The sequence below is a fragment of the Chiloscyllium punctatum genome, chromosome 45, assembly GCF_047496795.1.
Source record: "Chiloscyllium punctatum isolate Juve2018m chromosome 45, sChiPun1.3, whole genome shotgun sequence".
Taxonomy (NCBI): domain Eukaryota; kingdom Metazoa; phylum Chordata; class Chondrichthyes; order Orectolobiformes; family Hemiscylliidae; genus Chiloscyllium; species Chiloscyllium punctatum.
Window position 1 is genome coordinate 54,190,083 of NC_092783.1, and position 27,071 is coordinate 54,217,153.

The following is a 27,071-nucleotide window of genomic DNA, read 5'->3' on the forward strand; positions in this document are numbered from 1 at the left end:
ATGTTTATTGCTGGCGCTCCAGAGGCAGGCGGCGGTGGCGGCACCGCGGCGTTTGGTTCGACGGTGGGGGGGGTTTCGATTATAGCCGCGGATTGCCGGTCCCAGACTCGCTCTTGGTACTGGTTTTACCGTTATTACATCGCTAAGTCAGTGAGGGATGAGCGTAGGTGGCGCAAAGTCGGGTTTTGAATGACTTTAGGTCGAGCGGGTCGAAGGAGCGGGTAGGCCGCGGTGGGGTCGGAGAGAAGCCTCGAGCTCGACTGAGAGGGTTCCCCGGGCGCAGTCGCCGGCTGAGACAAAGAGGCCGGTGTACTGCAGGAAGTACGGGTGAGATTCGACCAGTGGATCTCTAACCTTGTGTGTGTTTTTTTCCCCCTCCCCAGCATCTCCAAATTTAATTGATTTTATAATGTTTGTATCCGAGCACCTTTTTTGATATTTTTTTTGTGTGGGTGGGAGATTTTGAATGAACCTTTTTTGATTTTTAGTTCTCTGGTATGTGTCAGTAATCAGCCTGGGGTGGACTTCCTGAAGGTCTACCTTCACTCGGATTTGACGTGGCAGCACCATTGCCCTTTTTGGGTATTAATCCTAACTCCATTTGCTATCTCCCATTTTATGTTTGTAAAGCCTTAAGTGCTGCTGGCTGTCTTTTTTTTGTGTGTGTGTTGCTCATGGCATTTAAAGTTTTAAACCCTCAGCTGATCCTTTTTGTTGGGCTCTTCTTTCTTGATAACCAGTGTGAGGTACCCATGCCTTTGGACTTTGCCACTGGGGTAACCTAACTTCCCTCGTAAAGGTGCTGACATTGTTGGCTAAATATGAGTTTGCGAAATCCAATCTGCCCTTTTCTGAGGGGTGAGATAGATCGATCAGGCTGAAGAAAGTTGGCCTGGTGTTCCTGGTTCTAAAAAAATGGTTATGCTCAGCTTCAGTGTGTGCTGAACTTTTAAAAACATTTTTGGCTATTTGCCCTTCAACTTGGGTTGATTTGATATTTTTCCTTTTTTTTGTCCCATGCTTAAGTTGGTTCCTCTTGAAATTTTTTTTTTGCAATCCTGTCTTGTAAATTGCATGGCAGATGATATGCGATGAGTGCATCATAATTTACCTGTTGGGTAAATGTAAATGGAATATGATTTAAAAGTCATGGATAGGATAGTAATGATTATGGGTGGTTTGTTGGCTAAATTAAGTAGAGTTGCTTGCTTTGCCACAAAATCTGAGTGTCATTTTTGAATATTGTGGCATTGTTTTGTTTTAAGACCTCTTCTGATTGTTAACTTAATTTCCTTCTGTGAAGAGCAGTCCTTAAACAAAGCATTCTGTTGATGTAAGTTCCCATTGATTTCTTTTTTAATGGAAACTCAGTTTTTGACTGAGCAAACGTATGGCTTTCCTTTAAGTTGTCACTATAGAATGACCTGGATGAGATGACAAGGTTTTGCAAGTGCAGAGAATATGTAATTGGCACTGGGGGAAGGCATCTTTCTCATTGCGTTTTACTAAGTTTATGCTCTTCCCCAGGCTATGTTTAAATTTTGCATGATTGTCTGCAGAAAGCAGGGCAACACTATTTGTGATTAAATGTCCTTTTCTGTGTTGTCCCACTATTAATACACCTTTGTCTGTGGGGACTCTGCAAACCATAAAACAGGTGCATTTTAACAAAAGCTTAAGCATGTGTTTGTACAAGCTTAAACCACTTTTTTGGTATCTTACTTAAGTAAAGCGCAATGAGTAACAGATGAATGCAGATACCAGTGTGTAGAGCAGCATTATGTCTCTTATGCATAACATTCCCCACGTGGGCATTCTGCTCAAATTGGTGTACTTTTGTTCTCTATGCTCCTGCCCAGCTCTTGAGCTGGTAGTCGAGCTAGGTGAAGCTCTAATGGAGCTATTCATCTGGGAACCCTACCACAAGCATGGTCTATTTTCAGAACGTCAAGTAATTAACCAGATGTTGCATCTTTTGTAAATATCTTGTATTCAGACGGAGACCAAGCCCACTGACTTCAACATTTGCAGTTATCCCCAGAATTCAAAAGCCCCACCCCACCCCCTTCTCCAGGTAATGCATTGTGCAACCACTTCTGAGATGTATCAGTATAGTGAGGTGCTGTGAAAATGCAACGCTTCATTTTGTTGTTTTTGTGTCAGTGTTAAGAGACTTGTCATTTTTGTACCCAGTGCATCCTGGTGGTTGTTGAGTGATCAGCATTCAAATCCCATTTTAAATTAATCAGTTCCTGAGTGAAAATGTAACTTTGTTTTGCAATTGGAAGTTTTAAATTTCCATTTGTTCTCTTCAATGGGTATAACTGCAGAATTTTTATTTGACACATATTCTTATTTGACACAACCTAACTGAATCCTTCTGTTTTAGATTCAGTTCATCTGAATTTGAATCCCAGTATGGACGCGGTGCTCCTTCTGAATGCAGCATTAGCTACTACTAATTTTTAGTTGTAATTTTGTTGTTTGAAAGCTAACTGGTTGCAGATAACTCTAGGCATTCACATTGAAAGTATTGAACCATTCTGATTTTAAAGCTGCAGTATCTCCTTTTGCACATAATGTGTTTCTCTGTCTAGTGATATGTTGATCATGAGCTATGGTCACTTGGGAGAATATTTCATCCTGTTATCAAGTGGATGAGTTGTGCTTCAAGTACTCAGTTTCCTGCCAAAATGGTGCTTTGCACAGAAATCTGTAGTACCTTCACTTGATGAAAAAGCTGCAGTGACTTCTCACACAAGTCTGACTTCTGCATGCTGTTGGCTATGGTGGGTGTTATGAAAAGTCCTCTCTGGGTACACTCCTGTAAAATCTAATTTCTCCAAAATATTCTTCCTGCAGGTACTGAATCCTGGCAGGATATTTGCAGTGTCTATTTTGATTCACTTGCATCATTTGGCACTGTTTGAGCTTACCAATCTTTGATCACATTCTGAGGAGTTGTTCAGACAGGAGCAGAGTATGACCCCACTGCAGGGTGTGTTAAGTCTTTTTGCAAATGGGGATACTCCAGTGAAAAGGTGTTTTTGTTGACAGAGGTCTGAGTATCTAAGCATGCAGGGAATGCTGCTTACAAGTTTGGGGAGGTTGTTTGTGCTTTTCTTCAATAGGTGCAGCTGTCCTGGAGAAGCAGAATTGGACCCCGTGTGTTTTTTAAATTAATTAAATTAGCCATTTTCACCACAAAACAAATCCATAATCCAAGGCCAACCAAGGCTGCGGAATCTCGTGGAAGATTATAGAAAAAAAAAATAGGATGTTTCCCATCCGCTGTAAATGTAGCCGATGCCTGGCTGCATGGTTATGAACTTTTATCGGAGGAGTTGATTTTTTAATCCCTGGCTTCCTGCAGTTCAACAGAGAAGAAGATGGACTCATGCTAACACCTTCAAGTAGAGTATTTCTCAGGCACTTTGTGCATGCAGATCCCAAATATTTCTGTGCAGTGTGTGAAGATGGAGGTGATGCTGATCCATTTATAACTGATGGATTGAGTGTTGGTTGGCCTGCAGGATCACGTTGACTGGATATCTGAAGAAAACCAACCATATTGCTGACTAATCAAAGGTACACGTACTATTTCTTTCCAATAGGATAACTTTCCTCCGCTACTGTATTATTAGTTTGCAGTAAGTGTATACTGGTTTTAATATTCACGTAAGCATGGATTAAAAGACACTCTCCTTGTATTAACCATTTTATTATTAGTTTTCACATTATCTGGCCCAAGAGCTGACGTACATAAAGCCAATACAGTATTAGTTTGGTCGGGAATTGAGACCAATTCACTTGGTCCTTGAAGCTAATATATTCATTACTTTTGAGGTATTTCACCATTGCATTTGAAAGGCTGCCTGTAAAATATCTGTAGACTACATATTGACTGTGTCCTTTGATATTAAGGCATGGTTAGTACAATTTTCTTTACTTTGCCTTCCTAATTTATTCTGCAATACGTCATAGATTAGTATTATTAGCATATTGCTAATATGAAGCCCTTCATTGTAAACCACGCCTTGAGTTAAAGTTATTTTGTGTACAGTCGGTTCTGCTATAATGTGGTAGTTCTGTTCTCATGCAATCCCGTGTTATAGGAAAGTTGCATAATAGCAGCACGATTGAAATTAATGGGACTGGAATTGCGTTGTAACCAATACATGCTTTAAAAGTTTGTCCTTTAGAAACAGTGTCCCTAGTTCGTCAATTGCGTTACAGTGAATTCGAATGAAATAGATGAAAACTGCCATGTTGGTTGTCTCTAATGGGTGAAGCCTTTTGTATTTCATAGACGTTAATGAAATTTAAACTTTATATTGTAACTACAGCATGTTACCCTCTTGTGTAAATCACTCACATTGCAATCATGTTTTTCTTTTGGTTTAGATAAAAGGTGAAGAACGTTCCAGAAGATTAGCATCTTATCGTCGCGCCGGACAGATTATCTTGCACTGCAACTGAACAGATAGGAGTGTGGACAAAGTAACAGTGAAATCTTTGGTTTGTTTGGAAGGAGCAGTTATAATCCAGCCATGACTCATCAAGGAGATGATTGCTACTTTTACTTCTATTCTACATGTGCCAAGGTTAGAATGCTGCATTTGATTGAGTTATTGCAAAGTTGGTAGGCAGTTCTAAACGAAGTCGACCAGAACAAAGCTAAAATAATTGTCCTTTAGTGAGGTTAACTTTTCTAGTATTTTTTAATATCATTCTCAACTAGCAACCTTCTAATTGACTAGTAGGGTACGTAGTCAAACTAGTAAATAGTTAGTGTATATACTAGATAAAGTAAACACTGAACTTACAGTCTCAGCAAACTTGCAGACTTATCAACTAAGCATTGGATGCCAATAATGTAGAACATTTTTAACAAATTCTAAAATGTCTGGAAATTAGCTTTCCCAAAATACAATTTTGTTTAAATAGGTATTTAACAAAAATATATTTTACTTATTTTTGTTAATGCACACAACAATAATCTTTTGAGAATATCATTCCTCTCAGCACTTGAGCGCTATTAAGAAACTACTGACGGTAACCTATCCTTGTGGTGTATCTCTAATTCAGTGGCGGGGGATATATTAACTAAGGTTGTGTTTGTTAATGAGATGAAGAACAGGCTCTCTCATGTATATTATGTTTGCTTGACAGGGCGACAACTGTCTTTTTCGGCACTGTGAAGCAGCCCTTGGCAGTGAGACCATTTGTACCTTATGGCAGGAAGGGCGTTGTTTTCGCCAGGTCTGCAAATTTCGTCACATGGAGATTGATGTAGGTTGTCAATCAAGCTTCTCTATAAGTACATGTAGATTCCAGGTTTCGAGCATGTATAGAAAGATACTTCAGATCATATTTTCCAAAATGTGCACCCAATATTTGCAATCTTTTGTGTTCACTTAATATTTATGGTGTTTGTAGTTTTCTCGCTTCTCTGAAGCTGCACCCTTGAGTTGTGCTGTTTAGACTACTGGGTAAAAACAAGGACTGCAAATATTGGAAACCAGAGTCTAGATTAGAGTGGTGCTGGAAAAGCACAGCAGGTCAGGCAGCATCCGAGGAGCAGGAAAATCGACGTCTTGGGCAAAAGCCTTTCATTCTGACTGTTGTCAGATTGTGATTTGTTATGAGATGGATATGTATGATATTGCTACTAAATTGTCATGTGCCATCTTGTTTAATTTTCCTTTTAGAAACGGCGGAGTGAGATTCCATGCTACTGGGAGAAGCAGCCCACAGGGTGTACGAAGTTGAACTGTGCTTTCCGCCACAGCATGCCTCGCTTCGTTGAAGGAGTCTTCTTCCCTGCTACAAAAGGTCTGAGCAGTCTATACGTTGCAGGCCTATACCTTGAGATTAGTAGTCTGGCCTTTTTTCTGGCAGTCACATTCTTTATAAATGTTTCTTCATTATTACCACGTGTAATGTAGCAGAATTGGGTAATACGAAACTCTTGAGTTATGCAAACTAGGAAGCGCTTCCATTTTTTTCAGTGGTATGGATGATGCCTGAGGGGGGAGCGAAGTTGATATCTGGAATAATTTATGCCACATTTTTGGTTTCCTTTCAAATTTGATCTAATGAGCTGTCATTATACAGCTTTCATATTATTTAACAGCTCATCTGATGAGTTGAGTGACAAGTTTGTACGTGAGTTATGGAGACAATCTACAACAGGTACCAAAACTTTACAGCAGTGTTCAGACATGGTTTTTTCCACCAGCTTTCGGTATCTTTTAGAGTAGAAATGATAAAAGTTGCAAAAGAATAAAAGACAACCCTTAGTTTTTTCCTGCATAGTTTGTTCCACAAGGGAAGTCTGACATCCTTATCTGGTCTGGCCTGCATGCGATCCACATCCATAGGAATATGGTTGCTTTACAACTGCTGTCTGAGCATTGAGGAATGGGCGATAAATGCTGTCAATACCAGCGATGGCCTCATCCTGTGAATCTTTTTTTTTAAGAAAGGCATTTTACCTTTTTTTTTCTTTACAATTGTATTTCTGTGAATCTGTTCACTCAATAGCAGCAATTATAACACTGTTTAGTTTTGGGGAGTTCACAACAATGGGTGGCAACAAACCAATTATGATAGAACTAAAATTTTTCATTTTGGTATTCAAAATCTTGCATCATATGAATTCTGAGCAGAAATGGCCATTTGGCCCTTCAAGTCTGCGCTGCTGTTCTGTAAGATCAAGGCTCATCTCCTCTACCAAAATATCCTTTGACTCTGTTGCCCTCATCACTGCTGCCTCACAGCGCCAGAGACCCGGGTTCAATTCCCGCCTCAGGCAACTGACTGTGTGGAGTTTGCACATTCTCCTCGTGTCTGCGTGGGTTTCCTCCGGGTGCTCCGGTTTCCTCCCACAGTCCAAAAAATATGCAGGTTAGGTGAATTGGCCATGCGAAATTGCCTGTAGTGTTAGGTGCAGAGGTAAATGCAGGGGAATGGGTCTAGGTAGGTTGCGCTTCGGCGGGTCTGTGTGGACTTGTTGGGCCGAAAGGCCTGTTCCCACACTGTAAGTAATCTAATCTAATTATTAAAGAGTATTCAATGATCCCATGTCTCCTGAGGCACAGAATTCCAAAGTCTCAGCATTCTGAAAGAAAAAATCAACACTTATGTTCTGGAAGAGCAAGCCCAAATTTCAAAAGTGTCTACTAGCTATAAGAGTAAATATCCTTTCAACACCCACTTTGTCAGGACCATTCAGAAGCTTATAAATTTCAAATAAATCATCCCTCTGTTTTCTCAACTCTGGTGAAATCAAGCCCAAATCATCGTCTGTCTTCATAGTTTGGAGGGATATGGGCTGGGTGCTGGCAGGTGGGACGAGATTGGGTTGGGATGTCTGGTTGGCATTGTCGGGTTGGACCGAAGGGTCTGTTTCCATGCTGTATATCTCTATTCCAGGTATGAATGTAGTGAACCTCCTTTTAACCACTTCATTGCATTTACATCCTTCCTTTAAATAAGATCAAAGCTATTCAAGATGTGGTCTCGAAAAGAAAAGCATAAAACCTTTGCTTTTTTCTTGTTCAATTCTACTCCAAAGGAGAGCATTCCTTTAGCCACCTCTATCACTTGTTGTACCTGCTTACTAATTTGGTATGTTTTGTGCCCTAGAACATCTAGATCCCTCTGCACCTTGGAGTTCTATAGTTATTTGCAGTTAAATAATACACTTATTCTTCCTGCCAAAATGAACTACTTCACATTTGATCCCATTCTACCTGATCTGCCTTTTTTTTTTGCCATTCGCCTAGATCAACAGGTTTCAAAACCTACTTTCACACCTGCCTTTGCATCAATTGCAAATTTAGCCACTATACATTTACTTAGCTCATCTGAATTATTGACATAAATTGTAAAAGTTGAGATCCCGTACAAGACTCTTACTTGTCGCAACTTGCCATTCTAGAAAAAGACACTTCTTTTGGTTGGCTGGCAAAAAACAGTATGCAATCTTGTATTGCTGTTGTATGTTGTCCCTTTACTCCTGTTTTGTGCAATAACCTTTGATGTGGAATCTTTTTAACTATCTTCAGTAACCTTAAGTATTGTATACCAGCAGGATCCCTTCCTCCACAGCTAACCTTCCTTCCTATTTATCCTTTTTTTAACATTGTTTGTTTACAAGTCATTTCATGTTTTCAGCAATGTTAATATTATCTTCCCCCTTAAAATTCTGTATAATGTGTATATTATGCTGTATGTTTGCTGCTGTGATTCTCCAAAATGCATCGTTGCCAGTTAACGACTGACTGCAGATTTTTCCAACAGGTGAATTTCTTGTGATTTTAGTGTTTAATATTTAATCTCAACTCTAGTGCTCACAGTGATTTCTTCACTCATGTTCTTAGGTGTCCAAACCAAGCAGGAGGTGTCAGAGGCAGCTGATGAGCCCATATTACCACAGTTACCTGTAAACCAGCTGCAACAGCCCAAGATTCCAATTCAATCTAATCCATCCCCTCAAGTTCGGGGGGTAATGAAACTAGAGGCATCAGAAAATGTTCCAAGCCCCACTCACCCTCCGGTGGTTATCAACGCTGCAGATGACGATGAAGATGATGACGGTGAGTGAGTTTTATATTCTTGTAATGTGCCTGTCTCTTCCTCCTTTTTGACAGTTTATTCCCTCTCTTTCCCTTTTTTTGATTTGAAGGTACTGTTTCAGAGTTCCATGTATGTAAACTTTCTTTTGCAGTATTTATAAACTCTACCAGTCTTGTGTCATAGTCCATATTAAGTCAGGAAATTATCTGGCATGCCTTTAATTAACACTAGAAGTGAAAGTGTCTTCAGGGGTTCAGTTCCTCCCTTCCAAGATAATTTGGAGTCTCGCTGGATTTAGGAATGGAGTATCCGAACAGGATCTAATGTTGTTATTTAATTATAAATTAATTCTGTACTTCCTTCTCCCTCATTTGTAAGGAAGACCGTTCAGCCAGTAAGTTTATTTTTAAAAAAAGAAGTCTAGCTGGTGTGTTCTCCACCCTCAAACCTTCAGTTTATTCATTTGCTGCTTTGACTTATCTGGTCAGTTTCAGACTTTCACACATCCAGAGTGTAAAGAGATGTAAAATCTAATTGGGATATTATCAGTTGTCAGCAGAATACTTGCCATCGTTTTAGTTTCCATTTGTTTATTCATAAAGTTTAATTCCGATGTGGGACTCGGATCACCAATTAGGATAATAACTCATCTGCAACCAAAGTCTCTTTGGAATCATTGAGGCAAAAAATTATAAATGAGAGTTTGGGGTTGATTCTTGCTCTCATCTAAAACATAATGTCACTAATGTATAGGACCATTTTTTTTTCTTTTTGTGTATCTTAAAACCAAATTGATTTTGTAGTTACAGAGGAACCTCGATTATCCAGCAAGATCACGAGGTCCTGATACTTGGCTAAACTGTTAACTGGCATTCAATTATCCGGAATTCGATTAACCAAATGAAATACTCCCCGCCCATGTTTTTCGGATAATCGAGGTTCCTCTGTACTTCATTCAGTAGTTTTCTGGAACCTTGATAACTGGCTAGCAGTGTTTTAAGTTTCTCCATTGCCTGCATTGAGATCTTCAAATGTTTGAAATGGTAGTGCTTTAAAATTGGTAGTAGTGTGTTAGGCATGAGCTGCTGTGTTTCATGTTGTTAGGTTCTGTCTTTTTAGTTTCGCGTTTGTAACTGTATTCACTTTATGTGCAGGTTTCTCAAATGTTACTTTTTTTGCCCTTTTGCATATTTAACCAATTTACCACCATAACAACCCTGTTTTATAGATCACTGTGTTGCTACTTTAATATAATGGTAAAGATGGCCACCATTGGTTAATGGGTCTTTAGTCAGTCAGAGATCTTGTATAGACTCAGTTGGCTGAACAGCTGGTTTATGATAGAGTTGATGCCAGCAGTGTGGGCTTAATTCCTTCACTTGCTGAGGTTAACATGAAAGGTTTGTGAGAAGTTTTGTAGCTCGGGTGCTCGTTGTTGTAGTTCTGTTCGCTGAGCTAGGAATTTGTGTTGCAGACGTTTCGTCCCCTGTCTAGGTGACATCCTCGGTGCTTGGGAGCCTCCTGTGAAGCACTTCTGTGATCTTTCCTTCCTCTGTGATCAAACCACTACAAATGCCAGAGGAAAGATCACAGAAGCGCTTCACAGGAGGCTCCCAAGCACTGAGGATGTCACCTAGACAGGGGACGAAACGTCTGCAACACAAATTCCCAGCTCGGCGAACAGTTAACATGAAAGATTCTACTTCTCGGCCTCTCCCCTTGCCTGAGGCATGGTGACCCTCTGGTTAAAGTGCTGCCAGTCATTTAATGAGAGAGTACTCCTATGATCTGGTAGGACTATGACAACTTTACCTTGTATAGTTACAAGTGTATTGGATGGCCATTGCCTTTATTTGAGAACTGCCACAGTTACCTGTAAACCAGTTGCAACAGCCTGAGATTCCAATTTGGTCTATCCATGCCCTCAAATTCAGGGGATAATGAAACTAGAGGCATCAGAAAACGTTTCAAGCTCTACTACCCCTCCTGTGGTTACCGATGCTCTAGTATGGTGGCTTGTAAAGAGACAAACATATATTTCATTTTACTGTTTTTTTTAAGGAAGGGCTGGGGTACTTTAGGGTTAGTCAGTAATATTCCATTCTCATTGCAGATCAGTTTTCTGAAGGAGAGGAAAATAAAAACACTCAGCCTCCTACTGCAGAAGAACAGAATGGCATCCGCGTTACTTCTGCCAAGAGACAGGCTGTTCCTGTGAAGAAAGGTAATCCAGAACTAACTAGAAATGTGGGCCTGCTGGAATTAGTATTTGAGATTACAGTCCTAGTATCTATTTACAAGCTTGTTACTATAGTTCAAGTGGATGAAATTAAATGGAGACAAATGCTTCCAGAAGGGAATGAGAAAATATCTATTGTTCCGGTGTTGCTCTCTACAGTCTCTCCTGACCAAACTAGTTTTTGTTCCAATGGATGCTGATTCACTTTGTTGAGCTAGTAAAGACCTTGTTTTCTATCACTAGATTGCACTTTGGATTTTGGTATAAAAACCTTGGAGCAGATTAGACAGAAGAAATTCATGAAGGAGAAAGTGAAGAAAATGGGTAAGTTTTGCTTGCTGTCTGATTTATTTGATGAGCCATGGTCATATTATACAGCAGGGCAGGCTCGAAGGGCTGAATGGTCGCCTACTGCTCCTAGTTTCTTGGATTCTATGTTGTGTATGTGTTCTGGGGAGGTTTGGTGGTGGTGGTAGTATTTATTGTTTTGAAGGGTGGTCTGTGTGGAGAATGTAAACTTTGTTCCATTTTCTTATAGATGAGCTTCCAACAGATCTGGCAACACAGACTCAAAAGGTGGAGCCGAATCGTGAAAACCTAGTCATTGAAAAGGAAAATGTCAGAACGGTTTTCCGAAAAGTAACTGTATCTCCAAAGAAATGTGAGTGTTTTAAGTCAAGGCAGGGTAGTATTTCGTGATAATTCATAGAACTTAGAAAATGGAAGAGACGTTAGGCTGTAACAGTACTTCATTGATTACATTAATATTTGTCATTGTTTAATTGCTTTGAACAATAGGCATTCCTAGTTGAGTCTTTATAAACAACAACTCCTTGCTTGGTCACATTTTAATTATTTAATCTTAGAGTTTGTTTTGAGAAGTTTAGAGCTGATATTTAAAATAATATCCAGTTTGTGATTACCATTTTAATCAATAGTATATTAAAGAGATTGGAAGTGTGGTCACCATGAAGGTTTGAGTAGTTATTCTTGGGAGTATTTTTTAAAAGTCAGAAGGCAGTAGATTCAAAGAAAGCTTTTAACAGGGACTTGGTTAAACGCATGAAGACAGTTGCGGGGCTATGAGCCAAATAAATTACTTCTGTGCTAAAATGTACACTTAAAGTTCTTCACCAAACCTTTGGGAGTTGGCAGAGTACTTTTGTCACTCAGTCAGTGAAGGACCTGCAAGTCCTAAAGACTAAAGATACTCCAGAAACTATTTTGACAATTGGTGATTTCTCTGGTAAGGGGATTAAGAACGAACTTACACAGTATCATTCCAAGCATGTGCTCTGTCAAAATTTGCTGAGTCTTGTTCTACACTAAATTATGCAGCCATATACATGTTTGTATACAGTGCTTTGGACCCCTGTTCCCGTATGTATTATACAATGGTCATATAATGAGGAACTAAACAAATAGATGATATGAATTAAAGATAATTTTCTTTGTTAAGGAAAGTGCTGGAGAAACAGTAGTCAACATTGTGGGTCCAATTCTTCATCAGAATACAGTCTAAAGAAGGGTTGCTGGACCTGAAGAGTTGGCTCTGTTTTCTCTCCAGAGTTGCCGCCAGCCCAGCTGAGTTTCTCCAGCAATTTCTGTTGTTTCAGATTTCCAGTATCTTTGTCAGGAAAGTGTCAGGTGTAAAGTGCAAAACCTGGTATAATTTGTTCTTTTGATAGAATACCTAAAATCGGGTTGGATTGCTCACTATTTGCCAAAGAGGATATCTATTTTCATTTTATTTTCTCCTCTAGTAGCCATTAACGAAGGTGAATTGCCTTTTAAACGCAGTCTTGCCGAAAGACTTGGCAAAAAGAAAGTGATGCCAAAGGAAACCCCTGAAGAGTTGCCAGTCAAAGGTATTTTTTTTGCTCCGTGCTCCAGTTGCTAACATTAGCTAGGTGGTTGAACATTTCAAAAGATCTCCCTTTCTCTGAAAAAGGGACTCGTGTTTTATACAGCACTTTTCACAACCAAATATTTGTGGAATATTGTCACTGTTGTGACTTAGGAGATGTGATAGGCAACTTATGTGCAGCAAGTTCACACACAGCAATATAATTTGACCTCTGGGTGTTCATTACAATTGCTATGTAACATTGTTAATTACTTGTGTTCTTGACATTTTTCATTCTTACGTCTTAGAGACATTGAGTTGACTTGGTCTACTGAGATGTTATAACTACAAATCAATTTTGACCAAGATTAATTATTTACACTCCCTCCCTCTAAATCTACAAGCTTTTCTCGAACCATCCTATGTATCTGGAGATTGCAAATTTAAAACATTTAATCTAGTTATGTCCCATGCTGTTTGTAGTGAAGCAAAAGAGTCTTTTCTTGACTATCGTTTTGTTAATTACGTACTTTGTAAAAATGGCATTTTAAATAAGGTTTCCATTTTAATTTTTCAAGCTGAGATTGAAACAACTTTAAAGCGCAACCTCTCTGAGAGACTTGGCAAAAGGAAGATACTGGCTGAGGATGGCTCTGAAGAAGTGGCACAGAAAGGTACAGAAAACACTGGTGCAAATTAGAATTTGCTCAGCTGCGGTGTGACACTGAAGCTATTTTGATGAATAGGAATATGGAATACCTTTGGTAATCCACAGTTCAAGGTGGCATCTCTAGCAACAGAAGAAAGTCTTCTCCAATCTGTGACAAACTCCGTAATCTAACTGTGGGGTTTCAGGAGTCAGCAATCTTAATGCTTGCTAATTTTTCTGAGTCAGTCAGAAGCAGTTCTTCAGACTACCAAAAATGATGACTAGTATATCTCGCATTTATTGGACAATTTGTGCACTAAATATGCCATGCTAACTCCTGATCGAAGTTGGCAAATCCCATTCGAGCATTTGGGGAACGCATCAACCTAAAGTGGAAAAGGTGACCCAAAGTGCATCAGTGTATGAAGGGAAAACACCTGTAGGAACCAATTCAAAGACTGTTGCTGTGTTTGAGCGGGACTGCCAAGTAGCAGGTTTATTTTTTGCCTTCCATTCACTCTCTCACCCATGTCAGCATAGTGGCAGTACTGTAGAAAATCAGTTAGTGCCATATATACACTTTTATTACTTTGTCCTATTTCAGTTTTATTTTGCACTTCGCTCCCCAACCTTCTGCATAAAGTTCAGAATTCAGGTTAACTTAAATTCTCAGCTTTTCCCTATTCACTGATAGGTACATAAGGGTGGCTTAGTGATTTGACCTAGAATTTATTTTCCATTTTCTGTAATAAACATCCGTAGCCTTGACGGTATTTGCCTACTCAGTGCTCTATTGCTGCATAGTCATCACAAAATTCAGTGTTATATCTTCTAAATATTGAGATGAATGATTCCCAGTGCTCTACAGTCACTCAGATCTGTGTTTCTTTCTTTGTTTCAGTTCAAAATCCCAGGTCCATAAGAGAGAGGCTTGGTCTGCCTGCAGATATTACCACAGCAGAAAATGGTAAGTGGAAAGTTTGAAAAGCTACTTCTTGTAGTATGGAATGACAAGTGTTTATTTCCCCTGAACTAAATCTATCTTCAGCAATTGGGCACTTTTATATTTCCAACACTTGTTTCTTATCCCTAGATGACAGGCTGTGTTGTAGTCTTGGGTTCCTCAATTGCTCCTCGCTTATCAATCTGTATGTATTTAGCAGACAGCTTTTTTTTTTATTTTCACACCTTACCCTGTGGCTTCAGTTGTGAAATGTGAATTTTGTATTCAGAAACATCGCTTGCAATCCAATACTTCAGTGGGTCATGCTTGCACCGTGACCCATTCCAAAAGCGATTGTGCCAACCACCGAGCTTTATATCTATCCCTCGGGTTCTTCTCCATTTCACTGAAACAATTCAGCTGGGTCATTTCAAGTCTGGTCAAACCTCTGCATTTTTAAGTTAGTCTGTTCAAACCAATGAACACAAATAAGAGCTGGCACACTTGCTTTTGTCCCTCAAAGGACCAATATACTGTACTCTTATTTTTCTTTCTGTATCTATATCAAGAAGCAATGAATGTTTAAGACTTGCATTGGGAGGATGGCCAAAATATTATCAAATGACCTTGTTATTTACTTGCCGAGCATCTCTTCATCCCAATCCATAACCTTGTTTTATTGGCAGGGCACAGTGACTTGTTATATTCTGCTCATCCCAGAAACTTTTCTTTTTCTTTACCATGCAGCATTACAGATCTTGGGTAGCAAATGATATACATATGACCAATTATAGAAACATACAGGACTTTGGCATGATATTGCACTTCTATTGACTACTTGTTCTTGACTGTTGTCTGCAAATCCGCTTTCAATTTGCATTCTGCCAAGTAACAAAATTCATTCCACTTTACAGAAAAACCTGTTACTAAAACGGAAGGCTCTGGAGAAATAAGAGTGAAAACCTTGGATGAGATTCGCAGGGAAAAGGCTGCAAAGAGGGACCTTGTTGATGGCAATGGAGACTTTATAGTTGGTGTTAATAAATCTACCCAGGCCTCTAGTTTCCTGGAGGAAGCATCTCAAATTATTAGGACAGTACGAGTAAAAACAGCCTCGGAGTCTCTACTGAAGAAGCAGGGGCAACCTCCGGAGGAAACTGGAAAGATCAATCCATCCAAGAAGCACCCTGAAGCCACTCCAAGAAAGGAACAAAATCCTGGACTCGGAAAAGGCAAGGGTGAATGGTGTCCCTTTTTGTGGACTGTTATTTTAAAAAGAACACAACCTAATAGTCTAGCTTGACAGCTGTCTGTGTATTCATTAGCACAAGGTGGGTTTTTTTTTCCCTTGTTACCCCAGATGAAATGAGAACTCTACCAAGCAGCCTGTGTCTACTGCATATCAAAATTATAGGAAGGCCAAAGGCCTTTTGATCCCTATCACAAACTCCATTTCTTACACACCTACCACTTTCCTCTCCTAAGCAACTGTTTGCAGCCAAGCCACACTGTTCATGTTGCCCGCCAAGATTAACTTTAAATCACAAATATGCATTCCACTCCTAAGACAGTTTTTAAAAAATCTATAGTACTGCCTGACTTTCTTTGAGTTAGGTTGTCTATTGAAACCATCATCTGTGCCTTTGTTATTTCCAGATGTGTCAAATCCAATGAATTCTTGACCTCCTACTTTCTACACACCATAACATTTAAACTGAGCTAAAACTGTGCAACCATGTCCCAATCACAGTAACTCCTATTCACCCTTCAAGCTGACTCAAGTTGGCTCCTGAGTTTTGAATTTGTCGTTTTTCTCATCCCTTAATAGCCTTGCCCCTCCCTTTTTCACTGTCATTTCCTCTAGCTGTCCAGACCTCTAAGCTGTTAATGTTCTTTAAATACTGACCTTTTGGCCTCCAGTTTTAATGCTGCTTGTTTGGCTGTCCCTTTGGCTATCAAAGTCCTTGGGATTCCTTCTGTAATCACCTCCTGTAAGGCATTTCTCAAAATCTATCTCTTTGACCAAGCTTTTGATCAACTGTCCTATTATCGCATTGTGTGGCTCAGTAATAAATTATCTGCTTGGTAATGCTGCTGCAAAACTCCTTTGAGCAACGCTATATAAATAGATGTTGGATGTTTTCTGGTGGAATAAATTGGCTTATTATTGTGTGGAGTTTGCACGTTCTCCCCGTGTCTGCGTGGGTTTCCTCCGGATGCTCCGGTTTCCTCCCACAGTCCAAAGATGTGCAGGTCAGGTGAATTGGCCATGCTAAATTGCCCGTAGTGGTAGGTAAGGGGTAAATGTAGGGGTATGGGTGGGTTGCGCTTCGGCGGGGAGGTGTGGACTTGTTGGGCTGAAGGGCCTGTTTCCACACTAAGTAATCTAATCTAATATCATACCTGCATATGTGTATGGTTATAGAGATGTACAACATGGAAACAGACCCTTCGGTCCAACCTGTCCACGCTGACCAGATATCCCAACCCAATCTAGTCCCACCTGCCAGCACCCGGCCCATATCCCTCCAAACCCTTCCTATTAATATACCCATTCAAATGCCTTTTTAAATATTGCAATTGTACCAGCCTCCACCACTTCCTCTGGCAGCTCATTCCATATACATACCACCCTCGGCGTGAAAAAGTTGCCCCTTAGGTCTCTTTTATATCTTTCCCCTCTCACCCTAAACCTATGTATTCTAGTTCTGGACTCCCCGACCCCAGGGAAAAGACTTGGTCTATTTATCCTGTCCATGCTCCTTTATAATTTTGTAAACCTTTGTAAGGTTACCCCTCAGCTTCTGATGTTCCAGGGAAAACAGCACAGAGCTTAGAAAGAAAAACAAGACTTGCATTTACCTAGTGCTTTTTATGACCATAAGATCTCAAAGCACTTTATGAAGTGTAGGTCATGTTCTAATGTAGGAAATGCTAATCAGTCAAATGCAAAGCTAATTCCCACATCACCAATAGGTATTGTACTTCAGGCATGTTCAAATGTTCCTTGGATGTTTTTATTTTCTTGTTTGCTTTTTTAAAAAAAAATACTTCTTTTAATTTGCAGTACTGCTTCACCTGAAAGCTTTTACTTGGGACTTGTTACTTCATTGAAAGTTCCTTGTTCACTCCTTTTTTAAATCTATGTGGTGTCCTGCAGGAAAAGGTCAGAAGGTAGCCCCTGATGAAGTTGTAACTAAGCCAAAGCCGCTGGAACAAGTAAGAGTTAAAACTCTTGAAGAGATACGACGTGAGAAGGCACTGCGAAGACATGGGAACCAAGAGAGTCTCGCAACACCTCAGGAGAGTGAGAAGCCAAAGAATGAGACTCCACCTACCCGCAAGAGACTGCTGCGAATCACCAAACCTATAGGTGTGCTGTGATTTAATATGAGGCTAGATCAAGGTGGAGATGTAATACTGTTAATCATTGGTGTTGTTACAACATGGGTTAAACCTCTCTGGTAATTTAAACCAGTCACACAGGAAAGATTCACCCCGTGCTGTCCTGTTAAAATTTCTAGAGGCAAAAAGCCATCCTAGAGGTCACTAAAGTAAAAATTAACAATTTTTATTCTTTAAGTCCAACAGAGAATATTAAAACAAACAACTATTTACAACTCCTTTCTCTTAAACCTATCTTTTACCTCCCACTCTACAATACTATCCGATTTTTTTAAAATCCCGAATAAGATTTTTTTAAAAATTCAACTTTCAAAACCAGTCAGCTGTCAAATCTTCTCTTTGTATCTTCCTCAGATTTTCCTGTCTTTTCAATGTTCTGATGCGCAAACTTCTTACAGACAGGTATCTTTCAGAGAACTGTTCTGGCAGTCTGTGCTTGTTGGTGGCTTGGCAGTTCTCCCTCTAGCTGTTCAAAATGTCTGGTTTTATACCCCAAAACATCAGATTGTTTCATTGATTTTAATATTATCAAAATACTAATTTCAAATTTGATTGGATTCTGGTATTTTTGGGGCATAACTTAAATTGGCTGGCTGAATTTGAATTTGATTTTTGTGTTCCATAACAACACAGCTGTACTACTGGTTTCAACTAAGTGTTACATTGTTACCTTGTTCCAGACTCTGTGCTTTGTCCTTGTTAGCTTTTCAACCCTCTTAAAGGTACAGTACCTCTACACCTTCATAACAGTGTGGCAGTGAAAGATGGCCTTGGTTCACAAGACCATGGTGTGGAAATGTTTTGGATGGAAAAGGGGGAATTGAGTCACTATTGGGAGTGAGCTGCAGACTTCCTCTATATAAAATATTGAGTGCTTGTGGTAAAGGAACAGCAATAATCATGGGTGACTTCAATCTGTATAAAACCTGGAAAGATCACATTAGAAGTAAGAGCATGGATGAGGAGTTCAAAGGATTCTATTAAGCTAGTTTCTTAGAGCAGCATGTTCTGCAACAGGCTGTACTAGACTTAGCATTGTGTAATGTGACAGGATCAATAAATGACTCAAAGTTAATTCACATTATTTTAAAGAGTCAGAACATTGAGTACAGGAGTTGGGAGGTCGTGTTGCAGCTGTACAGAACACTGTATGGGTTACTTTTGAAATATTGTTTGCATTTCCTGTCAGGGATGTTGTGAAACATGAAAGGGTTCAGAAAGGATTACCAGGGATGTTGCCAGGGTTAGAGAATTTGAGCTATCGGAAGAGGCTGAATAGGCTGGGGCTATTTTCCCTGGAGCATCGGAGGCTGAGGGATGACCTTATAGAAGTTTATAAAGTCATGAGGGGCATGGATAGGATAAATAGACAAAGTCTTTTCCCTGGGGTGGGGAGTCCAGAACTGGAGGGCATAGGTTTTGTGTGCGTGTTGGAGACTGATACCCATCCGGATGCCTTTTAAATGTTGTAATTGTATGTGAATAGGAAGGGTTTAGAAGGGTATGGACCAGGTTCTGGCAAACGGGGCTGGATTAGGTTTGGATATCTGGTTGGCGTGGATGAGTTGCACCAAAGGGTCTGTTTCTGCGCTGGACCTCTATGATTCTAATAGCTGTATATCAGGAAGTGGAAGAGAGAGAGAGACTTAGCAAAATTGTAAACACAAGGCAAATGGTACTGATGGACCTCTGGGCTGAAAAGCCCCCATGTCTGGGTAGACTTCATCCTAAAGGCTTATGAGGGAGTGGGTATGTTGATGATTTTCCAAAATTCCTGAATTCAGGAAAGTTTCCATCAGACTAGAAAGTAAAATATACCCCCTCTAACCAAGAAGGGAGGGAGGCATAAAAGAAAATATAGGCCAGTTAATATGACACCTGTCTTTTTTTTAACTGTTATTTTCTATCTATCTGTGTGAAGTTCAGAATTTAGAACATTGTGCAATCTTTTGTGCAGAGGCTGTCCAGCCAGAAAAGGCTGATGTTGAACCGATGGATGTACAATCAGTGGATGCTGCCACCACCCAAGGAGACACAAGGGAACGTAATAAGGTCAGTACAGTATATGAGGACATTAAGGATCCTATAGACTTTAAAGATCATTTGTCATCTCAGCAATTGAAGTAAAAACTGTGGCGTTTTTCTGTTTGGCACTGTTTTGATTTTGCAATAGCCTGTTAATACGCTCAAAAATTCTTTTCATACAAGATGGTCTGCACTTGTCCTATCAGACTGGACATAAATCCTGGAAAAAATATTGTAAGCAAAATCTAAAGCAGTCTGCAAATTAATATTTTGTGTGTTTGTGTATGAGAGAGAGAGAAAGAGCCTTAGCACAGATTGAGGAGTAACCTTGAATGTAGTTGACATGAATTTCAACGATTTTTCAGTGTTTGCGAAGAAAAATAGATTCCGTATATTACTTGGGAAATAAGAATCTTTAAGTGTGGTAGTAAAGCAAAGGGAACAAGAAGTACCAATGGACAAACGCTCTGGTCTATTTCCAGAGGAATAAAATTGAAAAGCTAGGGAGTTAATAAAACTATATCTAGCCTTGGTTTGATCACACTGAAGATTACTGAGCAGTTCTGGTTGCCACATTATAAGACAGGATGTAGAGTGACTGGAGAGGGTGGTGAGAGGATTTACCAAGGTGCATACTGCAGGATTGATAGCCTGGATCTTTTTTTTTTCTTTTGAGGGGTGCAAAAATGCAGGCTGACAAACTGATAGGTTTTGATAGTGAATAGAGACAAGGCTTCCTCGCGAGGAAGAGTATAAGTAATGACACTTTAAGATAGTCATCAACAAATCTAATAGTGAATTCAGAAGCAACTGCCTTACCCAAAGTTTTTGCTATTTCAGGGATTAGATGAAATGAATAACATAGGAGGAAGCTGAGTTTTGAGAGAGAGGGAGAGTGTGAGTAAGCATGTAGGGCTTAGGAGTATGAAGCAGTCGTTTGGACCTTCACATCTATCCTTAGCATTCAGTAAGTTCATAGTTGATGTGGCTGTTGTCTCAACTCCACTTTCCTCTCAGCTCCCCCCCCCCGCCACCCAACACTTCCTTTTCTTTTCCTTCTCCTTTCTCTCCCCGCCCCTTCAACTTCCTCCTTCATCAAAAATCTATCTAACTCAGCCAAGACTCTGGATCAGGGTCCCTCTTCAGAGGGTCAGTGCAAACCCGATGGGCCAAATGACCCCTTTTCACTTGATAGGGATTCTGAGCACTCGTCCACTGCCGCATTCTGGAGAAGGGATTTTGGCACTCTTAATTTCCGTTATTGAGGAAAAGCTTCTCCTGGCATTTGTCTTTAAACCACTTTCACCATGTCCTCCAGTTCTCATCTTCGTAGTGGTAGATTTTAAATGAGGGAAACATCGAAAAAGGCTCAAATGGAGCATAAATTAATGTTGCGTGGATACTTGGAACCAGCTTGTCTGATTCAGTCTGATATATTGCATGTAATTCTGTCAAATTTGTTGCAGTCTGCAAATGGAAAAGAAAGCCTAAGGTTGCAGAAGGTACAAGTTAAAAGTTTTGAGGAAATACTGAAGGAAAAACGCCTTCGGCAGCTGCAGGAAATTGAGAAACCGCCAAATCAAACTTTGCCAGGAGAAGAAGCAGCCGCAAATAAAATGGGCTGTGACATCCAGGCTGGTGACCAGAATAGTCAGTCTGCCGCTTCAGAACCAAGAACAAACAGTCAACTTGGAACTGAACAACCAGTTGTTATGACAGATGGGAAGCTGACTACTGCTAGACCTGAAGTGGCAGAACCACCACGTGCTCTGAAAGGTATTAGTCTCTTGAGTTTGTACTTTCGTTCACATCCGATTATTGTTTGTTTGCTGCTGCATTTTTTTTTGACCTGTCTCTCCAATGCTTTTCCAGTTAGTGAGGAAGAATACTGATTGTTATCATGTTAATAAATATTCAATTCTGATTGCTTAACATTTTACAGCATGCTAAAATTTATGTTTTCCTTTTCTCCCTTCCCTCCATAAGATCATAGTAGTTCAATACTAATTGCAATACCATGCACAAATAATTACATGTTTCTGTCATAGCATTGATGGAGGTTCAACAGAGTTGAGTTGGAGCATTGGCCTGAGTTTCACTTCTGGAGTGTTCCTTCCACTCAGTTGCACTGTCTCTAGGTTATGTTGCTAAGACCTGACAGCCCTTTCCGCTGGCTGATATTTATGGGCATTTGAACCATGGTTAATTCTGATGCATATGTTTCTTTGTGAGACAAAGGCATGTTCTTAATCAGCGAGCTTCTGAGTCTGCCCCAAGTTTGAAAAGTCTGTCCTAACTCTAGACTATTAGTGTATATATGCCAGGTATTGCCTGCTCAGTTGCTAATGGGTAACTGATGAGTAGGTAAAGACTTTCCATGATGGTTTTGCATAGTAGCCAACAACATAAACCAACAGTAAAGCTTTTGAACTGTCTCATTGAAGTTACGCCTATCTGTGAGCTAGCTGTCCATTACTCTAACTTTGTTGCGTTTCTGTATTAAGAAATTTAGTTTTTCCATCTCTTAAGAATGTCATCTTTTCACTTCAACAAGATCTCTGCTTTGCTATGTTGCTTCCCCCACTTTTTACTAAATTTGCTTGTTTTCCCTTGAATCCTGCATCTTTAGATTTTCGTCTCTCTGTCTGTCTCTGTGTTTCTTCTCTCGCTCTCGGTTACCTGAAAATCTGGGGGATCTGGTAATCAGTATCTGGAGTAAGCTAACCAGAAACACAAAAGTTCAGAAATCTCTGATGTTATGATATAGTTCGGAGAGCTGAACTGATTAATTTCCTGTAGGCTCAGTATTGCAAGCAAAACTTACTTGAGCAAAGTTGTATATATTATTAACCCAAGCTTTAAAACCAAATACTGGGGAACATCGATAATCTGAGCGAGATGGGCGGGCACTATTTTGTTCAGATAATCAATTTTAAATGCCTTTAAAGGCTGCTGCTGCTGCTGCCGCCTTTGTGGGGTAAGTCTCCAAATAGTGCACGCGCACACCTTTTGACTGCAACTTTTTGACGGGTTCCAAGTTTGCCCTGTACAGGGCAAATGTTGGAGAGATTATCTGGGGAAGGAGGATTTAGGGTAGAACTCCAGGGAAGATGTGGGGAGAGAGCTGGAAACCAGTCACTTGGAAACAAAAGACGCAATCACTGTTGGAAACACGTCTTTGATGTAATGTTTCCAACGGGACCGCTACATCTCCTTCGGATAATCCGATCTTCAGATAATTGGTATTCGGATATGAAGTTCCTCTGTACGTATACACCTGTTCTTCATGGAAAATGACAACTCACCAAGACAGGGAAAATTTAACTGCAGAGTGGTATCTTAAAAATACTTTGATCAAGCAGTAGTTAAACTCTGGAAAAAGAATTAGTCACCGGTTGAGCAAATGTTGGTCTGCAGCCGAAGTCACTTTGCACACGAGGTTTTAGAACTGGGGTGCCTTCCTGAACTGAGTCAGTCATGGCAGGCTGAATTCTCTCTCTTTCTTTTGTTTTGGAGAGGGCGTGGTTTATACAGAGTAACCTCGATAATCCAAAGGACACGGGCGGGGAGTATTTCATTTGTTTAATCAAATTCCAGATAATCGAGGTACCTCTGTACTTAAATGTCACTTATATTGATGGGCTTTTCCAACAGGTTTTCAATTCTCAAACTTTGCGCAAAGAGCGCCAGCACAGACTGTGTTTGATACAAGTTATCACAGACTTTCTGCACTCCAGTTATCATCTTTAACCTACAAACTGGCTCATGTGATCCCAGAAAGTGTTGCAGACTTGGCATCTCTATCCCAGTAACATGTTCTTTCCAAATGCAAACATTGTTGCTTTATGTCTTATTCTTTATGGTGTTATTTCCAAAATAATATGTTTAGCTATTGATGTTAGAAACTTGATATTTTGGATAATATGTTTCATAACACTAGATAGAAGCTTGGACTCAGGAGGCTAACCTAGCTTCTTGCTGTGCTGGGAGCTGGAGATTAGATTTTTAAATATATTTTTAAGGACCATTAAAAAGAATATAGGGTTGTAGAATGTTACATTTGTTTCTAATGTCTAATTTTTGTTGGGTTACAGTAATGTATTTTCTGACAAATGACTAATCTTTTGTCTTTTTTTTAGTGAAACCCAAATTAAATGTGAAACCATCATTTGTGAAGAATTCCTGTCCTGTGAGACCCAACCCAAAACGCAAATCGCCTGACAGCCATCCTTCCAGTATTATGGCAGTTAAACCACTGAATACTGGAGCTACTGATCTGACAAGGCAGCCTCCAGCAGGCTCAACTATTGCAGTAAGAATGTCACCTGCTAATATCCCTAATAAATGATTTAACCTACATTTCGGATCAATTTTATGGGGTGGGCTAAGGAATGATTCTAGTTATCTGAACAATTGGAAAACCTTTTCTTTCCTATTTTAAAAAAAAACACAAAGACAAACATCTCTACAGCTCTTAAAGTCCATAGAATCTTTTCTGGATTTGAGATGTTTTGTTTTAGGTGCAAATTAGTAACATCTGATTAACTGCTCTGCCTTATGTTGTGGCCAATGGAGGCCTTGCAGGAACTTTACTGGTATATTTTCTAAATACACCAATTGTACTTAGTCCCCTTGAATGTAATTTTGAACTTCAAGATACTCTACATCTGATATACCTGTAGAGATCCTTCTTAAAAGTAAAAAGTTGGTCATTTTTCCTTTTGTATGATCTGTATGTTGTGTTCGTTAATTTCTTGTACAGTAACTTGCCATCAGCTTTCTTTGACACAGAAGCAGAACAAGCATCTTATGAAGAGAATATTCAAGACATACTTCTGTAATTTTTAAAGTTTTCTGTCTTCAGCCCACAGCATTGCCAGAACAGGCAGAAGAGGTAACCTCCCTGACTTCGCAGGTGGCAGAAAAATCCAAAGAAAGGTGAGATGTCAGTTTCTTCATCTTGCCCTCAGTATTTAAAAGAAGCAATTTGCCTAAGGCCAAAGAAAAAGGGGAGGCAGTCTTCTGAGTGCGGGCCATTACAGGGTCTTTGAAAGGTTGCAACAGGTTGTGTAATCCTGTGGATCGGAACAGGAAGTAACAACAGGTTTAGGTTTAATGACTGGTCAAACCTGGCATGTTGAGTTCAGCATGTGGAGAAAAGAGCATCATCTATTTTGAATACAACAAAGGCAAATCTGAACACTGTCGTGATAGCTAGAAACTGGGGAGGTTGGGAAATGTATGTCAAGCCACAGAACTCAAAACTAGCATACAGAGAAAGTAATTAAAAGGTATAGAAACACTTTAGCTTATCTGTAAGGTCTGAAATAAAAAGGAAGCAGTACCTCCCTCATACAGAGCCTTGGTCAAACTCTGCCACAGTTCTCATTACGGAGTCTGAAAAAGGATATCGTGGCCCTGGAGGAGATGTGGCACAGATTCATCAGAATGTTATCATAGTTAGTTTGCTTCTTAATGCTTACCATCAAAATCGGACAGGAGTAATGGGTATCTGAGGAAGTGGAAACATGTTGTACTGTGTAATTGATCGAATTCTGCATGGGTGTGGAGGTGGCACAATTAACCACACTCCAGCAGTAGTTGTCTGGCACCAAATGATTTTTGCAGGTCTAAGGTTAACGTTAATAGTTCTAGTTTTGAAAAATTTGAAGAGCGAGGAAAATAGTGAACTTGAAATGATTGCCAAAAACAAATTCTCTGGAAAGCTGACTTTGTTCCTTTTTTATTTCCAGGAACATTGATCTTGCTGGACAGGGCAAGTCGACAAGCGTCTCACAGTCGGAGATAAAAAGTTTTTCACCTCCCCAAGTGCCTGCCAAAGCTCGGAGGTTGAGCTCTACTGCATCTAAGTCTGCCACAACTGAGGATGATTTTGAAGAGCTGATGAAAGAATTCTCAGATGATAAACTTGAAGCAGAAATTGATCTGGACCCTGGAAAGGATGAGGATGATTTGTTACTTGAACTATCTGAGATGATTGACAGTTGAAAAACTTAAACTTTGTTTGGACCCACTCAAACAGATTCAAACTCTGCCTCTGGAATAAACAAGACATTAACAGTGGAACTACATTTTGTATGCCAAGGGGCTGTGTAATTTATAAAGCTGTAAACAAAGTTATGACTACATACCGTGTACAGATAGAAACCAGATCTGTTTTAAGCACATGCTGGTTTTATGACCAATTTAATTCATTGATTAATTACAAACTTATGACACCACCCCCCCCCCCCCCCCCCAAAAAAAAAATGCATCCAGTCTTACACCCTTTGAAGAAAACCCAGTGATGAAGCTTATTAGCAGCTGGAAATATTTTTCAGTCAGCATTGCTTGAAAGAGCCTTGCCCATATCTTGACAGTTCAGCACTAATAGTTGTGTGTGTTCTTTCTTTTGTAATGATAACCCCCCCCCCCCCCACCCTGTGGGCTTGGTATCTTGGCCTTTCCTAACCTCACCTGACTTCAGAAATGAGGACACTTAAGGCTAATTCACTGGGTATTTCATTTGTATGTGGAGCTATACCTAATCTAAAGCAAAGTGAAAGTATTTGGAGCAGTCTGGTTTATATTTTTTTTAAATAAAAACTTTTAGATTGTACACATGGGCTTATAATTGAATCCTGATGGTGTATGCTTCAGAAAAATGATTACAAATTTAGCATTTAATCACATTATGAGAGAAATTAGGATTTCAGGACTTCTAAGCATATTTTAAAATGGGATAAGCTTACGTCTGTGTCCAGAATATTGTTATAAACTGTCTTGTCTGCAGTTCTTGAATGTTACTGGGACTATTATGAAGTTATATTAACAGTTTGCGAAACATACGTTTTTAGTTCCCAGAGGGTTCTGGCTTATATTTGGGTGGTTAATTTGTCACTTTTGCAAAAAAAAAGGTGTTTATCTCAATGTATTTTTTTCCCTCTGCCAACAGTTTACAACCCATTGTTAATCTATCATTATTGTCGCAAGTTCGCTTGTACCACACCATATGCTTTGGTCAAGTTGGAGGAGACTCTGATCTGAATGTATGGGTATTTGCAGAGAATACTTGGTATTTGCAGACCATTCTGATCTCTGTCCATGGACATATATAGCTACTTGCCTTTGTATAATTTGTCGTGTTCACATTATGACTATAGTATAACAGCAAGTCTAAGAAAGTGTGGTTACTCTGAAGTTTTCTTAAAGTAATAGCCAGCGAACAGAAGATGTTGAGATGATACTGGTATTAACTTGAGGTATAGTCTTCTGAATACAATCAGTGTTTTGGTTTGGGAAGGTGGCATAGTCTCTAACAAAAAAATCAAATACATTTGCTGCCACTTCAGTTGCTAGGCTGAGCATTGAAGAGGATTAG

The 27,071-nt window shown here is 39.7% G+C and overlaps 1 protein-coding gene across 7 annotated transcripts; it reads left to right on the forward strand.

Moving 5' to 3' along the window:
* On the forward strand, window positions 1-25,944 carry zc3h11a (zinc finger CCCH-type containing 11A). Of its 7 annotated transcripts, none has more exons than XM_072563795.1 (19): window positions 1-116; window positions 3,374-3,588; window positions 4,405-4,604; window positions 5,173-5,292; window positions 5,712-5,835; window positions 8,388-8,603; window positions 10,697-10,807; window positions 11,066-11,146; window positions 11,361-11,483; window positions 12,586-12,690; window positions 13,247-13,342; window positions 14,219-14,284; window positions 15,175-15,498; window positions 17,421-17,633; window positions 19,623-19,717; window positions 21,157-21,466; window positions 23,830-24,002; window positions 24,555-24,628; window positions 25,444-25,944. In XM_072563795.1, the coding sequence occupies exons 3-19, from the start codon at window positions 4,551-4,553 to the stop codon at window positions 25,697-25,699; spliced, it is 2,541 nt and encodes an 846-aa protein (XP_072419896.1). In that variant the 5' UTR covers window positions 1-116; window positions 3,374-3,588; window positions 4,405-4,550; the 3' UTR covers window positions 25,700-25,944. The 7 variants fall into 7 exon arrangements, with proteins under 7 accessions (XP_072419896.1, XP_072419895.1, XP_072419897.1 ...); XM_072563794.1 differs by having other exon boundaries at window positions 5-327; XM_072563796.1 differs by having other exon boundaries at window positions 5-327; window positions 3,534-3,588.
* Window positions 25,945-27,071: the final 1,127 nt, after the last annotated feature.

Excerpts from the sequence above, each read along its gene's own strand:
- zc3h11a (XM_072563795.1), top strand. The coding sequence starts at position 4,551 with ATGACTCATCAAGGAGATGATTGCTACTTTTACTTCTATTCTACATGT. Across the intron at positions 19,718-21,156 it reads ACACAAGGGAACGTAATAAG|TCTGCAAATGGAAAAGAAAG; the intron begins GTCAGTACAGTA and ends AATTTGTTGCAG. Across the intron at positions 24,003-24,554 it reads CAGCAGGCTCAACTATTGCA|CCCACAGCATTGCCAGAACA; the intron begins GTAAGAATGTCA and ends TTCTGTCTTCAG.